General features: G+C 42.6%; 1 protein-coding gene across 10 annotated transcripts in view; it reads left to right on the top strand.

Annotated features, from left to right (window-relative positions):
- Positions 1-15942, top strand: part of Shaker (potassium voltage-gated channel protein Shaker) — a 342093-nt gene that overhangs the window by 210198 nt on the left and 115953 nt on the right. Inside the window, exon 1 of one of the 10 annotated variants that reach the window (XM_076824842.1) lies at positions 11141-11708. The exons of the other annotated variants lie outside the window; for them this stretch is intronic. Coding sequence (XP_076680957.1) covers positions 11635-11708 — 74 coding nt within the window. The 5' untranslated portion in view covers positions 11141-11634. Of the gene's footprint in view, positions 1-11140; positions 11709-15942 lie in introns of those variants that run through there. 10 annotated transcript variants of the gene reach the window in all.

Here is a 15942-nt window from a genome sequence, read left to right as displayed (position 1 = left end):
CCTCCGTATCCTTCTCCGAGTCTCCTCTGTCCCTAGAACAAACAAAAGGGTCTTGGAAAAAGTCCCTCCAACTGCTATCTTCCTTTCTACATGTTCCTAGATATCATTGAATTCTAAAAAAATTCAAGTTCAACAGTTTCTCATCAAAAACAATTCCCTCAACACCGTCGGGTCATGGAAACCCTACCCTGTTCCAAGTCGAATCAGGAATCACCCATGCACCCAAAATTGAAGCCCCCATGGCAGCACCGTGTCGCGACAGAATTCACTGTAAACGAGATCAACGTCGACACTCGTGTCGATACCACGTCCAGATCTTTAACAGAGCGTTCCGAGCGAGGAAAGCTATAAAGCAGCTCGGTCACAGGGCACGGCCGCCGCTGTACGCGACACGCTAAAAATCTCGTCGATAAGCGAGGCATGCAAAATTGCAGCCGTTACCTCCGTTGTTCGCGTGGACGACGCTCGATAAGGGTTCGCTTTAACGAAACGCGTTCACTCGGGTTACCTTATCGTTCTTTCGGCAAATTTCAGAATGTAGCACCACCTAGATGCAACAGGGTTTTTCGAAAGTGGAGCTCCAGGTCCTTCAGGCTTTTATCGATGAATTTTTATTAAGTTAGATTTTATTATTACTCAGGGGGTTGAAGGCGCGTTTTTCACTCGCGGCGCGATTATTTCGACCGAAGCGTCAAACCGTGACTGCAATTACTGGCCAACATATGTTACGCGTCACGTCCAGCCTTTTTAAGGTGGCGTGCGCGATTAAGGGGTAATTGGGGCCTTGGCGAGGAAAGAATTATACGTGCCTGCTGGTAAATCTGCTGCTTTCTTCGGGGGAGAGTATGGATTTGCTTTCGAGCTTGTTCCGAGGCATTTCTTGAGATCTTTCTGCTTCCAGAATATAAGGTAAATGTACCAGTGCCCGGCCATGTCTGTACCTGAACAGTAACGCGAATTGGATTTATTTTTAAGCTTAATTCTTAATGTAATTGAACGCAAAAATTAGTATCATAATGCATAAGTGTTTAGCAATATTAATTAAAATTATTATTATAGAAAGTCGAAAATGGTTAGGTAGAAATTATTATTTTGTAACACACTTCGTACGCATTACTATGCCATCTACTGATCTTCAGAAATTTATTAAGCTTCTGTTAACACACGTCGTTCATTTGTTAAGCAAAATATTGATTGAAATTGACAAAAAATTATTTTTTATTTTCCACTGGCCACCCTTGCAATGTATTCACCCTCAAGAGTAACTAATGTGCTACTAATTTTATTTTTTTTTCAGTTACATATTAGGGGATGCAATCAGGCATTGAATTTTGTGCTTTCTAAGAATAAAAAAGCAAATTTCTTTCCGACGTATTATATTTTATAAACACATTTGCTTAACATTGGTATATTATTACCAAGTAAGCTTGCGAACCAAAAACTTTTTAAAATAGCCAGTTTATATTTATAAAAGTCTAGTAGCAATGTTTACTAGCCAGAGTGGGTGGTAGGCAAATACTCTGGAGGGGAAATGCTTGATATAATGACGCCTGGCATTCCGACTCTCAGGTTTATAGAGGGTGTATGAATTCCTGTTAACTGAAAAGTGCAATTTTATTTAAAATATTAGTAAGCGGGTAGGAACCCCTAAAACATTATGAAATGTAATAAAATTTTAACGAGGCCCGTTTTTCCGAAGTTGAATTTTAAGCAGCACCTTAATATAGATCGACTTAAACGTTAGAAAAACTTTCGCCAAGTCAGTTTCGTCGATCAAAATAAGAAATCAGCAAGGGTGTACACTTACGAAGATTTCGTTTTTATAATTATTTCCTTCCTCGGCACTTGGCCATGAAAGGTTGCGCGGGGGAAAGCTCGAGTGCCCCCCCCCCTCTTCTCCCCCAGTTATGGATTTACAGAATTTTCTTTAGCCGCGAGAGTGGCTAGTAGGCGGAGCCAAGCTAGGCGAGCACGTGGCGCGCGTGGAACGCTGCCTCGGACAACTTGGCCTGCCGCAGTCACTTTTCGACCTGTCAACAATAGACTTCTTTCAGTCTGTCCGCGACCGTCGCTCCATGAAAGTCGCACTTCACGCGCCACTGACAACGCGTCGCGGTCGCAAACGCGCGAGTGCCTTCGAGTGCCCGTAAACGTCGAGTTGGGATTAATCTGGTGGTAGAAGTGTGTGCATTTGTGTCTGGAAAATGGTGACCCAGTGTCTGTTTTACAAGTGCAGGGAGGAAGCTTCCACGGAGATAGTGGAATGTATAAAGATCGCGCGATGAGGGTAGCTGGCGATTAGGGTGGCTCGCGTCGAAGGGATGATTGAGTTTCTGATGCCCGTAGCTATTTTCCAGATTAGTGGAGAATGATTTGAGACCGTGGGACCTTGGAAGTTGAAATTTGCGTGCTTGGTTCGGTTCCACTTCGTCGGAGGTTACTGTTTTCTTGCATTAGAAATGTTTCACCCATTAGTAGCAGGAGACCCTTCATAAACCGTCGCTTTGAAACTGGCAGTACCGAAGTCCGAGTTATTCTTCGTGAAACGAGACAGTGTTTGCTTCAAAGGGACAAACATGTTTCGCACAAAATTCTCTTGAAGGCCACGCTTTGGAGATTCGAGGACCTTTATGACATTTGTGAAGGGAACCTCCTGTCAATCGTAATGTACAAAGCTTTAAAAAAATTGATTGGGTAATGTCAACGTCAGAGATGGTCACCTTAAAATGAAGCATTTCTTTTTTAATTAATTACAAAGGAATATATTGAGGCTGAGACTTGTTCTGTTTCACAATGTTTATTAACATTATAAGCTTTAAAAAAAAAACAATGCAAATGGATTGTTAAAGAGGCTTTTTAAAAAAGGTACTTTTGTTTCGCACCGATTTTGACGGAACGAAACGACATTCAGCAATCTGCTTGTAAATTCTACTTGAGAATACCTCTGGTTCTGCACTCAGCCTGTAAGAGAAGCAAAATTATGAAAATAACAGCTATGAAATAGCGATTTTTAAAAAATGCCTTTTCGGTAGATCAAGATGATGGTTTAAGTTCCTTTTCATAAAAAATAAGAGTTTTTTTAACTTCAATTTAAGTTTAGGCCGAAACTACACACTTTCTGAACATGTTCGAATTTAATTTGAATCGATTGCAACCTCCGTTTTTGAATTATCAGTGCCAAAGAAAAGAAACTTTTTTAAAAAGCCCCTTTCTGTAGCGTCACATGTAATACATATTTTTGACTAAACACACGTTTTTTTTTTAAAGCTTATGATGTTAATAAGTATTAAGTCAAAGAACAAGTCTCAGCTTCAATGTATTTCTTTGTAATTAATTGAAAAGGAAATGCTTCCTTTGCGACAAAAACGACTGCTTAAGTACTGCCCTTAAAAGTGACACCCCATTTCAAAGAAAAAGCAACTCGAAATATTTTTCATGGGGGGTTGAAAATGGTCGTCTTCATTGCCACACCTGGACCTGCTGTGAGGCTGCAGGCATAAATATCAATTTAACGTTGCCTCTCGCGATGCTTCCCCGTCTCTGTTTCATCGTGCCCTTTCACCATGCCATCAAAATACCCACGACGTCTCGTAAAAAGTACTGTACGCGAACGTGTCCTGTGAATTTCGTGGGTTCATTTCTGCCCCTCTTACAAGGATATTATTTTAGGTGTCCGCCTCCGATTATTTTGATTTTTGGATATGTTATAGAGAACGGAAAAATAAGAAATACGTGTTTTTTATTTTTCCCCGTTTTCATATTTGGGGGATGAAAACTGCGTTCAAAGTTAGGGTTGAAAAATCATTTTCGTGGATTTTTGAAAATCTGGTGAGTCAGTCATATTTCGCATTCAAAGACACAAAATTCGTCCATTCACACTATTCCCCTATCTCTAATAGTTCTCGAGATATTCCACAAAAATGATTTTTCAACCTTAACTTTGAACGCAGTTTTCACCCCCCAAATATGAAAACGGGGAAAAATAAAAAAACACGTATTTCTTATTTTTCGGTTCTCTATAACATATCCAAAAATCAAAATGATCGGAGGGGGACACCTAAAATACTCTCCTTGTTAGTTAAAATGTCCCACCGAGCATTGTTTATTTTTCAAGATACTTATACTGAAATATTTGAAGTTCCACACATCCATTACCTTCTAAGTAAACTTAGAAAACCCTATGTGCTTCGTAGAGATTTAGAAACAGTCTAATTCAGTGATTCCCATGCTGTGGTGTCGAAGTGTTTTTTTGGGGATCGCCACGGTTTCGGGGATTTTTTTTTTAATATTATTAAGTTAGAATTATATTCTGAAACACCTATTTTTAATCTGTTTACTTTACCTTATTATAGCTACCTTACCTTATACGAAATTATAAAAGGGGATCGCGACTCAAAAATGGTTGGGAAACACATGTGTAATTTATTTCCTACCTGGAGCATTTAATTAATTACTACGTTAATCTACCGGTACACCTCTGATAAAAAGTTATATCAGGCTGTTACGGAATAATGGCCACATTTTTGTAAATTGAATAAAGAGAAACAAGGACGACACAAAATAAAACTTCAGTTTCGTTGGAAGCTTCGAAGTACCAGCTAGGACATTTTAATTTTCCGGGGCCAATTAGATTAATGGAAGCGAAGTAACGCAAACGTTCGCTGAAGATGGGCCTGCTATTTACGGTCCCGTCGCGGTCCACCGCCTCGCGTTGTTTCCCTGGTGCCGCTGAATTATGCTCGCGCCCTCCGCGGGCAGCGTTGCCTTTTAGGCTGACCGGGTTGCTCGGCCGCGATCGCCGGGCCATTAATTACATTGTTGGTGGTGGTAACGAGGTCGCGGCGGTCGAGTGGCCTCTTTGACGACGGGACGAGTCGGGGGTAATATTTTTCCTGAAATCCGCGCGATCAGGCACGTTCCGAGCGCGTCTCAAAGGAAGAGCGACGGGGCACACGCTTCAGATTGGTCTAGAAATGGCTCCATGCAATTCGGTAACCTCACGGTTAACCTTCGGACCATTTTCGGTGACCACGCAGAGGGTGACGCGTGGGTCGCTATTGGGGATGCGGGAACTTTGCTTCTGCGAGGTTTCGGTTTCTGGGAAGCTTTGGTAGAAGTTGATAGGGGGTTGATCGTGGAGGAAGGTGTTGGTTTTGTTAGTTTCAAAGTCGAGGGGTATGAACGGGACCTCTGCTGGTCGATTCCTGTCTAATGTGTCAAAAGTTAGTGGACATAGGGTTTGCTAGCTTGTTGAACGTAGGGGAACTCCGGGACAGTTGGCCCATCTAACGTAAAATGGCTATTAAACCTAATATGTACTGATATTATGTATTTTATTGGAACAAACCTGATTTGTTTAAAAATGTATGCTGATACAGAAAAAGGGAATATTTTCTTTGAGACATTAACTAACTAAACTATTCACTGAACTATTTAGCTTGTACTGAAGGGATTGTTGCGCCATCTCCATGGGCCGTTTCACCCGGATTAACCCTATAGGGGCGGTGTTCAAAATTTTGCAGCAAAATTGCGTCTAATTGTGTTCTTAACACTTCATGGTCACACATTATAATTACAAATTGGTCACATGGGGTTCACTGCACCCCAGCGTCATTTCAGGGTTAACATTTTCGTAGTTTTCTCTAATAGTCTTTTTCTAGAAATGTAAATTTTGCTATGATGGAATTTGTACTTGAAAAAATAGTTGTGGAAAACAGCTATTTGTTGTCAATAATCCCCTAATTTTTAAATTTTAACATTAAGGTCTAAAAATTTCAGAAATATTGGTAAAGAAAAAAATGCCACCTTCGGGGTGTATCGCACCCCAGGTATTTTTTTTTACTAATATTTCTGAAACTTTTATACCTTAATATTAAAATTGACATAATTGATGATTTGAGTTAAAATTTAAAAATAAAGGTACTGCTATTGTTGATAGAGAATTTGATATATAATTCCTTTCGAAGATAACAATTTCTAGGGCAAATTTGTTTCTCCACATCGCAACATAAACACTCACTAATATAGGCATTCTAGAGCGAACAATCAAACCAAGCAGCTGTTACTGAGGACTCAAACTAGGCTCACACTGAAGTCACCAACAAAGATGTCATTGACCCCGTTTCCTCGACCGACATAATCACTCGCCGCTGTATATGCACACCTATGCATCAACATATTCTCGAGAACAATCTTTTTAAACGATTTTCTTTCTAATTACCACCGCAACTGGCAGTTTCATTACTGAAAGAATTTAACCAGCCCTGTATGCACCACTGAAACGCACATTGCACCGAAATGACACAGGTCAGCGAGTGTGTATATCGATTAAAGTCTCCGCGGCTTTATCGGTGACTTCAATGCAACCCCCGAAATGACCTAGTCGCCCACTGTGCGGGGGTGAGCTGGCAATTCGAGTCGACTTGTGAAAAGAGATCTCTGTATCATTAAACGTGCTTATTGCACAGGAGATAGATAGGAAATAGCGCGAAGGCGAGGCTCAGTCGTGGGACTGTTTCGCGAGCTGACCTTATCGTCCCGTCGGGGGTTGAAACAGTTCCGAAAATAATGCGAAAAGAAACCGATATTATAACCGTTTTCAACCCCTGACCGAAATAGTGTTTCTGAAGGAAGCGAAGGACTGAGGAGGGAACGACATTGAAATTGAAAGTAGCGTCGGTGGCACGGTTCATCAGGAACGTTGACGAACGGGGTAACGTTTCATCGAACGACAGTCGCGTGACTGAAATCGATGGGCGAAAGGCTGCGTTTGTCACGCACCGCAACCAGGCCGTTGTAAAGTTGAACCTGCAACGCTGCGCCACGCAATGCATATCGAATCGCTCGACCGAAGATCGCGTACAGTATGACAAATGGATTCCAAGAATTCATTTCTGCCGCCCTATAAAGGCCCACACACACGTGTCGACTCCGTGAGGCGGGATGGAAAATGTTGTTTCTCTGTTTTGGAAGGGAGCCGGTCATACTTGTAGGTTAGTCAGACTGAGGCGGAGAGCTCTTTCACACTGATGGCAGGGAGCCGTTGTTAGGGAGTGTCTCTATGGACAGGATTCTCAGCTGTGTTAAGGATGTGTCGTCTTCACTGGCGCGACCCCAAAAAGGGTTGAACATCCAACTGTTTCCGCCTCGACTAAGGTTATTTGCTGGCCAATGTGGGAGGATTATGATAATATTAAGGATAAGTGCAGTCGGAGCTGCCAGATCCAATACTTGGAGAAACTTGCTGTGGATGTGGAGGCATTATTTTTATATAGAAATTTCTAGTGCACACGGAGGATTTAGGTTTAGAAATTCCTGGGATACACGAGGCCCCTAGTTTTAGAAATTTCTGGGCCCCACGGGCCCTTTTTTAAATTTCTGCGGCCCACGGGGCCCTTACTTTTTTTAATTTCTGGTGCAGATAGAAACTGTACTTTTAGAAATTCCTGGTTCAATCGGACTTTTAGAAATTCCTAGGGCCCACAGGGCCCTTACTGTTAGTAATTTCTGGGGCACACGATAGCTTTACTTTTAGAAATTCCTGGTGCACACGGGGCCTTTATATTTAGAAATTCGTGGGACCCACATGGCCCTTACTTTTAGAAATTTCTGGGGCCCACGGGCCCATTAGTTTTAGGAATTCCTAATGCACACGGGGCACTTACTTTTAGAATATTCCTAGAGTCCACGAGGCCCTTACTTTTAGAAATTCCTAGTACACAAGAAACCCTCATTTGGGCATATAAATAAGGCCCCCATTGGAAACTTAGATTTAGACTTTCGGCGCCACTACATCATAATTATCTTGCCAAGTGTAAAGCGTGTCCCATATTTAAAATAACATTTATTACTACCAATTACTTAAAATACGAAAGTTTTCCTACATCATAACACCGTCACGGAACTGATGTGTGTTCCCGCTTCGAAATCACGCGTACAAAGCCGGGAACACGAATTACCGGGTCCGATCGACCGCGATGTTTTTCATTTAAATTCGTGTCCCCCAGTGGCGACGGGGTCGCGAGCCAAATACGTCGCGACGATTGAACGAAAGGAAAATAGCGATTGGCGGGAGTTCCGGTTTCGTGGAATGGCTATTACGATTATTGCGACGGTTTTATTGTGAGTGCGATCCTGAAATATGCGGGGCATTCTCGCGCTAAGTGGTCGAAGCTGGTTTCTTCGGGATGCCAGGGAGGGTGATGAATTTTTTTATCGTAGTCTATGGTGTGTTCCACTGTAGCGTCAGGTACAAAGCTGCAAAAGGCTTCCTGTGCTGTGCTGTGACACTTTACAACTAAGCTATGAAATGTGTTCCTTGTTCGCAAAATAATGGCAGGAATATTTTATTGTATATACAGCTGCTGTAGGTACAAAACATGGAGTCCGTTGTCAAAATGCAGGTGTGATTTTAAATACAGTGACTCGCATTAATAATCTACAAACGATTTTTTTAACTTTTCATTACAAGCTCACAAAAAAAAGTTTAAAAATCGACCTTTACTATTTTTTTCGCTATTCCGACCAAATATATTTTTTTTCAAAACGACCAAATACGTCATTTAGCAAACTAATCCTTCTAGCTTCTCAACAAAAAAACTCAAGTCGTTTGGACCAATTCTAAAAAAGTTATGCGATTTTAAACAAGTGTCCGAATATTAATGCGAGTGACTGTAGAAGCATCCGAGACACTCGTTCGAGTAAAATGGCCCAAACGTGGCGCGTGTATATAGCGAGTTTAGCAATTGACAAGCTTATCTGACAAGGGACATCACCCGACTATTACACTCCGATTTTGGTGAGGTTTACGCGGAGTATAGTTCTCGAAAAAATATTTGACACGCATTTTTTTTATCGACAAACGTCCATATCTAGGGGGTGATATCAGCCCTCAAACATGGAGCGTGAAAAACACGTTTGCCACAATATCTCGAAAACTATACACTACAGAGAAAAACCTTTTATATGAAAATGATTTATTTTTTTTTATAACAAATTCAGCTACGTAATCAAATTCAGTGAAACTTACTATTTTCTTGTATGTTGTTTATACAAATTGACGTGACACGAATTTGATTAGGTGGCTGAATTTGTTATAAAAAATACGCTATTTTTGTCTAAAAGATTTTTCTGTACAGTGCATAGTTTCCGAGATATTGGGGCAAACGTGTTTTGCACGCCCCAATTCTGAGGGCTGATTTCACCCCTAGATGTAGATGTTTGTCGATAAAAGAAATATGTGTGAAATGTTTTTTCGAGAACTATAATCTACCTAAATCTCATCAAAGTCGGCGTGTAAGAGTTGGGTGATATCCCTTGTGAGAATGTAGACGCTCGTTTTTTAAATTTCTCTTTTTGTACAATGTTTTGGGACTGTAGGTATAAACTAAACTGGTGAAAGGAACGAAAGAAGTTACAAGCTAAACGATAGCCACTTATTGTATCATCTCACATTACACACTAATGGCGACAATGGCTTGCCTTACCTCAAGAGCGATTAATTCAAGGACCTACGTTTAACAACCCTTTTTGTTCCCTTTTAAGAGTCACATTAACCACTTCAGTATATTCCTTCAGTCCCGACACCCCTACAAAGAGAAAACACGCGTTCACCAACGCCGAGAATCGCGACACCAGTTCTCCCCGAGACTAGGAAACCCAAAATCAACAAACCACTCGCTAAAACCCAAATCAACCAGAAATTCAGAAATGCCCCTGGAATTCGAAAAAGTCCCATCATCGCCTGCAGCCTCAGAAGCACTACGAAAACCACCCCCGAATTCGACTACATAAAGTCCCCCAAAACCCCGCCCTCCAGACAGTGGCGGATTTAAGGAAAAAGGCCCAAGTGGTAAACGCTCTGAGGGGCCCAATTTATCGGAAAACTAAAGACGTAATTTAATAAAAACAGACTTAATGTAGTAGGGTAGGAAAACAAATAAAGTGTTTGGATGAAATCATAATTTTGATTTTGGAAAATGGGGCCCTGGGGGCCTTTCTGGGCAGGGGCCCAAGCAACTGCTCATCGGCCGTCCGTTAAATCCCCCACTGCATCCAGATAAATCGATCTCTGCTCGACCAATGAAACGTCTAACCATAAGAGTGCCATTTTCTGGACATTGGGCCTGATGAATAAAATCTAAGCAATTCCTACAAGCAATTCCTTTTTAGCAAAATCAATTGCTTCTTTTACTCATTCGATTGTAAGCAATTCCTTAAAAAATTAAGGAGAAGCGATTCCTTTAAGCAATTCCAAGGCAGTTTAGGAATTCCTGCAAGATAAAGCAAATGCCTGAGTTTTTATTCGCATGAATTTAAGGGGGCATGCTCAGTCAGGAGGCTGAAAAGAGGGTGGTCTTTGGAAATTTTTTACTCAAAAGCTATAACACATTTCTCAAAAAATCTTTTTTCCTTTTAAGGATTGCATCTAGTACCGTGCATCGTATTTTTTTTATTTAAAAATATTTAACAATAACTAAGTTATTGTCCATCACTCGAAGGTTCTCTAAAAAAAGGCTTCTGCGGTGACCACTGCTGCTCGAAAGTCGATCATCTAAAATAAAAAATTCAAAAGAATTTACTTATTATATTATATTATCTAGTATTTGAACGAAGGATTTTTTTTATCCCATGCTTAGTTTTCTTTTAATTGACGAAAATCAAGCAAGATTTATGATAAAAATTGAAACTTTTACTTTAAACATCAGCCATTTTTCCCCAAATCAATATTTCGAAGAAACCTTCGTTCAGATACTAGATAATATAATATAATAAGTAAATTCTTTTGAATTTCTCATTTTAGATGATCGACTTTCGAGCACCAGTGGTCACCGCAGAATCCTTTTTTTAGAGAACCTTCGAGTGATAGACAATAACTCAGTTATTGATAAATATTTTTAAATAAAAAAAATACGATGCACGGTACTAGATGCAGTCCTTAAAAGGAAAAAAGATTTTTTGAGAAACGTATTATAGCTTTTGAGTAAAAAATTTCCAAAGACCACCCTTTTTTTCGGCCTCCTGACTGAGCATGACCCCTGAAGCGATTCCTAGTAAAATATTAAGGACAAGCAATTGCTTACACTTCATTCATTAGGCTCATTGAGTAGCGTCGCCCAGGTTCTTCCCCATCGCGAGTACTTCCACTTCGTACCATTCGAGTAGTTGGCAGTCTCCCTTCGACCGAGTGAAGGAGTAAGGTGCACCCGATCGCCGGTGTCGGAGCGTACGGCACGTAGAGGGACAGTGGTAGTCAGTGTGAAATGAATGCGCGGTGTACAGTGGAGTCCAGCTCGTCCGTCTGTCCACCTGTCTGAACGTGGCCCCTCGGTGAGGAGACGCGAGCCGATGGGAGGTTCGAAGGGGATGCTCGACCTTGGTCGTAGCTGGTCTCGGTGGTTATTTTAAAAGAGGGGCAAGGCTGCTTATGGAGCGGCTAGCTCGGTTCCTGTGGCCGAGAACGAAACGGGCAGACGGTCGATCGGACAGCCGTGCTGGGAATAGGGACGGCCATGGTCCACGCCGACACGAGATGACAACGGACACGGAAACGGGCCCGCTCCTCTAGCTTCGACGAGGTATTATGAACCAGCTGGAGTGGCCATCGAGTTCCCTGTTGCCCGTGGAGATTGAGGTATGGCCGCGGTAGCCGGCATCTATGGCTTCTCAGAGGAACGACACGCCAGATATTCCGAGCATCGGCAGCATCCGTGAGTTTCACGTGAAAGACGACCCGAATCGATACCACCCACCCGCCTCACCACCCACAACCCTTCACCACCACCCCTCATCCGTGATGCCACAGTACTTTTGCTTGACCGTTCTTCCCGCTTACCTCAGCTACCAGATAAAACGGGCCGCAGCCGGTCACGGCTGTGGGCGGAGACTTTCGGCGACGTGGTGGGGGCACGCGGGGCCCTTTCATTGGGCGAGAAAGATTTGGGGATTGTAGGGTCGGAGCACGTAACTCGTTCGCTCTGGGTACTTTTGTTGTTGCCCGCTGACAGGGTGCAGGACTTTGGCGAAAGTAATCAGAGTGAACTTGCTGCGCGATTCTTCCTGGAGAAATTACTTTATTTCTGGTAAAGATTCTCGTATCGGTGACTTAGTGTATAAGTAGGTACTGTATGTCCACTTTTAGCGTTTTCGATAAAAACTGGGTTAAACATGCAATGCTACAGTGAAGAAAAATATTATTTTTGACAAATTTATGAAGTAGATATAAATGTGATTTTTATACAGCATAAAGAAACAGTCAAGAACTATTAGGTTAGGTCGGAAATGTTTGGTTAGGTTGGAAAACAGTCAGAACCTCGCCTTTGCGATAGTCCTGTTCGTCTTTTATTTTCTCTTGCTTATTTTGTTTGCGCAATAAAGACGCTTAATAATATTTTGTTGCATATAAAAACTCAAATTTTACAAAAAGTGGGCGTACATTATTTGTGCACTGAGCCATCGATATGAAGACCACAGGGGAAACAAAATTTTAAAGTTCAAAACGCTCTCAGCCATCCCCTATTACTGAAACTGTTTTCACTTGCTTTGGGGTTGAATATGTATTTTTGTCACCCTCTTGAACAGTTCTAAAATATTGATTGTGATGACATTATTTAGATACCTATGCCCATAATTTTTTTTTAGAAAACTTCGGGCCTTTTCCGAAAATCACTTCTTAGGTTACCCTTAAATTGTTATTTAATTTTTTAATCAATTCACTCCTGAGCAATGGGTCAATAATTAATATTGAGTTCTCTGTGGACTTATCAAATTATTCCCCTGCATCACTAGGGCTTGTCATGTCATTTCCCTGTACACCTATTTTTAAAAGACTCACAATTAAATAGATATGTATGTCTTTAGCCTTGAAAGGTTGTTCCTCTTTTCAACTATGTCACATTCAACTATGTCACTCCCTGTTAGCCACCAGATGGCATCGAAGTCAGAGAATCAACAAATACAGACTTACCATAATTTCCTCCGTGGTCTTCACACGCAGGTCACTCAGATACGGGCAAAACTTTTATTTAAATAAAATTTCGAATAACGGATTCAAGTTAAAAAATGATTCGTCATTAAAATTTGGTCTATAAAAATTAAAGATAAGAAAGAAAAGAAAGGAAACATTAACTTTATTTTTTAATAAAAGAATTGACTTTATTCATCAAATAATCTAAAGTTAAAGTAACTTTTATTCGCTCCGTAATTTAAATAATTTTTTATTTAGTTCATACACAACTCTGTAGTCACTTGCATTATTCCACCAACAGTCCCCACAGAAGAGGCGCGAGAGAAGAGCCATTTCCCGAAAACGTCCTCATACCTATGCACCCACTTCCCGTAGCTATGATTCACTCGAATGCGGGTTGCATTGCATGCTGTGCTCCCCTGGATATATCCCCCCGGTGAAACTTGGAGTCGTTTATCCACCAAAGAATGGCGCCTCCCTGGAGGTGAACGCGTATTGCCCGACGTCTCGTCATATCGAACTTGCCCGCTAGATCGAAACTCGGCGGGAGTTTGGTGAAAGTTGCCACGGTTCGCGGAACTTCAGAGTTGGGGCGCAGACGTCGAGCTTATTAGCGTGGCGGAAGAATCCTGGCGCGGATAAAAGCCGCGAACCTCGACGCTTCTGTTTTAATTGCGCGCGAAACTGGGTCGCGGACATCTGCCGATTTAATTTCGACATAAGCGGCTGAAGAGAGCTGGTCAGATCCTCAGCCGGATAGCAGCTGAGCGTGATGCTGTTCAGCAAGTGACATGAATGGGGTTAAATGACTCGCCAGGAGGACGCTTGGCGGAGGAAGGAATCCTCCGCTGACGATTTGAAACTCGCTGTTTCAAGTCGAGTTCCCATCGCGACACTCGCCACGAAGTTGGCGAGTCAATAATGCACGCCTACTTCACGCTGAGGGACACGTGACTCTTGGACCCTCCTGCTTTACATTCGAACCTCTGAACTAGAAGTGAACTTTTCTTGCCTTGCGTTGGTATCGATCTTCGAGTCGAGATCCAGGCGCGTAGGCTCGTTCTAGATACGCGCCTAGTTTCTTGGCTCAATAATCAAGAGGGAGAGTCTAATGTCCCCTGTGTGGCTGGTTATCTTGTCTGGCATTATCCAAGCGTCCTTTTGCTTCCCCTAAAGTGGCACGATATACAGGGGCGGCTATTATTCGCGGGACTTGCAACTGTCGAAGCAGGCCGGTAAGAATACAGTCGATTTGGCTGGGGTGTAAGCTTCACGAGCCTCGTGTTTTATTGCCTAACGCAAGGGGAACTCGAAGGAGCCGCAATCCTCGAGCATAAATCTAGCTCTTTTGCCCCTCCCCGCTCCACTTTCGCGGAAATAAGAGCAACTTTGTCGTGACTGGCGGCACGAACAATCACCGATCCCGTTTCAAACTTTTTTTGCCACGATGGGAATTGTTCGCGTTTTACAATTCGCTTCTCGACGCCCAGGCACGCGCGACTCACTTTATCGCGCTTTCTCGAGCCACGATTTTCTTAGAGATTAACAAAATCTCATATAACACCTTTCCCCCTGAAATAAATTCGATTTTCATTTAAGGGGTTAGTCTAACTTAAAAATCGATTTTTTAAAAGTTTTCTTAAAGAATATTTTTTTCAAAAATGTTTGTGCACAGCCCTGGATATGAAATCTTATAATTAATCAAGTTGTAGGTGTTAGAACGCTGTGGCGACGCGCAAAAGTAATTATTGAATTAAGGGTTGGTGTTGGAGGTAACTTGAAAATCATGAATTTTTCGATAAATACTTTTACGCAGTTTTGTAGATATAAAAAAACATGCAACTTTTCTTTGAACTTTTTTCCAATATCTCTCACCGTTCTCGAGATATTCCCCAAGAGCGAAAATTCCAAATTTCTTTAAGGGGTGTTTTCATCCCCCAAAACCGCACTATGGCACCAACAAAAAACAGGTCTGTCTAACGCATTGACTACTCTACTTGCGCACAAAGTTGCATACATAATTTTCTGAATTTCCACATTGCCTAACTTCCCTTGTTAATCTAGAAATCCCTTTTTATCCCGCTGGACGCTGCGCTTAGAGCGAAGGGAGGAACTCTATGAAGATGGCGGGATAAAAATCACGGCTCTCTTTAATCGGTTCTCGGGGGGTTTCTCCTCCGCCTTCGGCGCCCTCGTATATCGATAACGTCGGTACACACTCGGCGCACGTGTGTGCGAAGGGTGGCCAGTGAAGGGGGTTGAGACGCTCCACGGTCGCGGGCTAATTGATTTCCAATAGCCTGCTGACCGGCCTTCGGACCCAACGTAGAAGTGAGCCGTGTATCCGCCGGCCGTGTCCTCACACAATGAGCCGGCGGTATGCTAACTGCGGAACACACTGTACATTAAACGGTAATAGAGAATTCATAGGCCTGTATCGCGCCGCGGTGCGAGTTAATTGGATCCTGGAACACCGACGCGCGCTCTCTCTTTTGTTTACGAGCATCCCCCGCCGTTGAACGCTGCAACCTCGCCGTCGACGTGGCTTTTATTCCACCCCTGCCATGCAAGACTTCCCTCCCCCCTCTCCCGGCACCCTCCCACGCGCGAGTGTGGGTTGTGTGTGTGCGCGTGACGGTGAGCACGCTTGATTGCCTCGTGAAAGGATAATGAAGTTGACGGTCGAGCTGGGAATTCGGTAATGGAAGAATAGATTTAAGGGTTGATGCGCGAATTCGATGGTCGAGCTGCATAGCTAAGGGTTGACGATAGGAATTCGGTAGCTGGGCGAAGGTTTCGAGGTTGAATTCAATATTCGTTTGTCTGTGGGTCGAAGCAGACTTTTCGGGGTTAAATGGTCGACTTTGGGGCGGAGCTTTGGGGCGGATATTTGGGTCGCGGGAGCCCGGGGGTTGAGAATTAAGTGTTAATGGTGTAAGGGTATGAACGTTCGGCCACCGCTGCAACGCAACTGCAGT

The sequence above is a fragment of the Andrena cerasifolii genome, chromosome 1, assembly GCF_050908995.1.
Source record: "Andrena cerasifolii isolate SP2316 chromosome 1, iyAndCera1_principal, whole genome shotgun sequence".
NCBI classification, from domain to species: Eukaryota; Metazoa; Arthropoda; class Insecta; order Hymenoptera; family Andrenidae; genus Andrena; species Andrena cerasifolii.
This window is presented reverse-complemented; position numbering and strand designations above follow the sequence as displayed.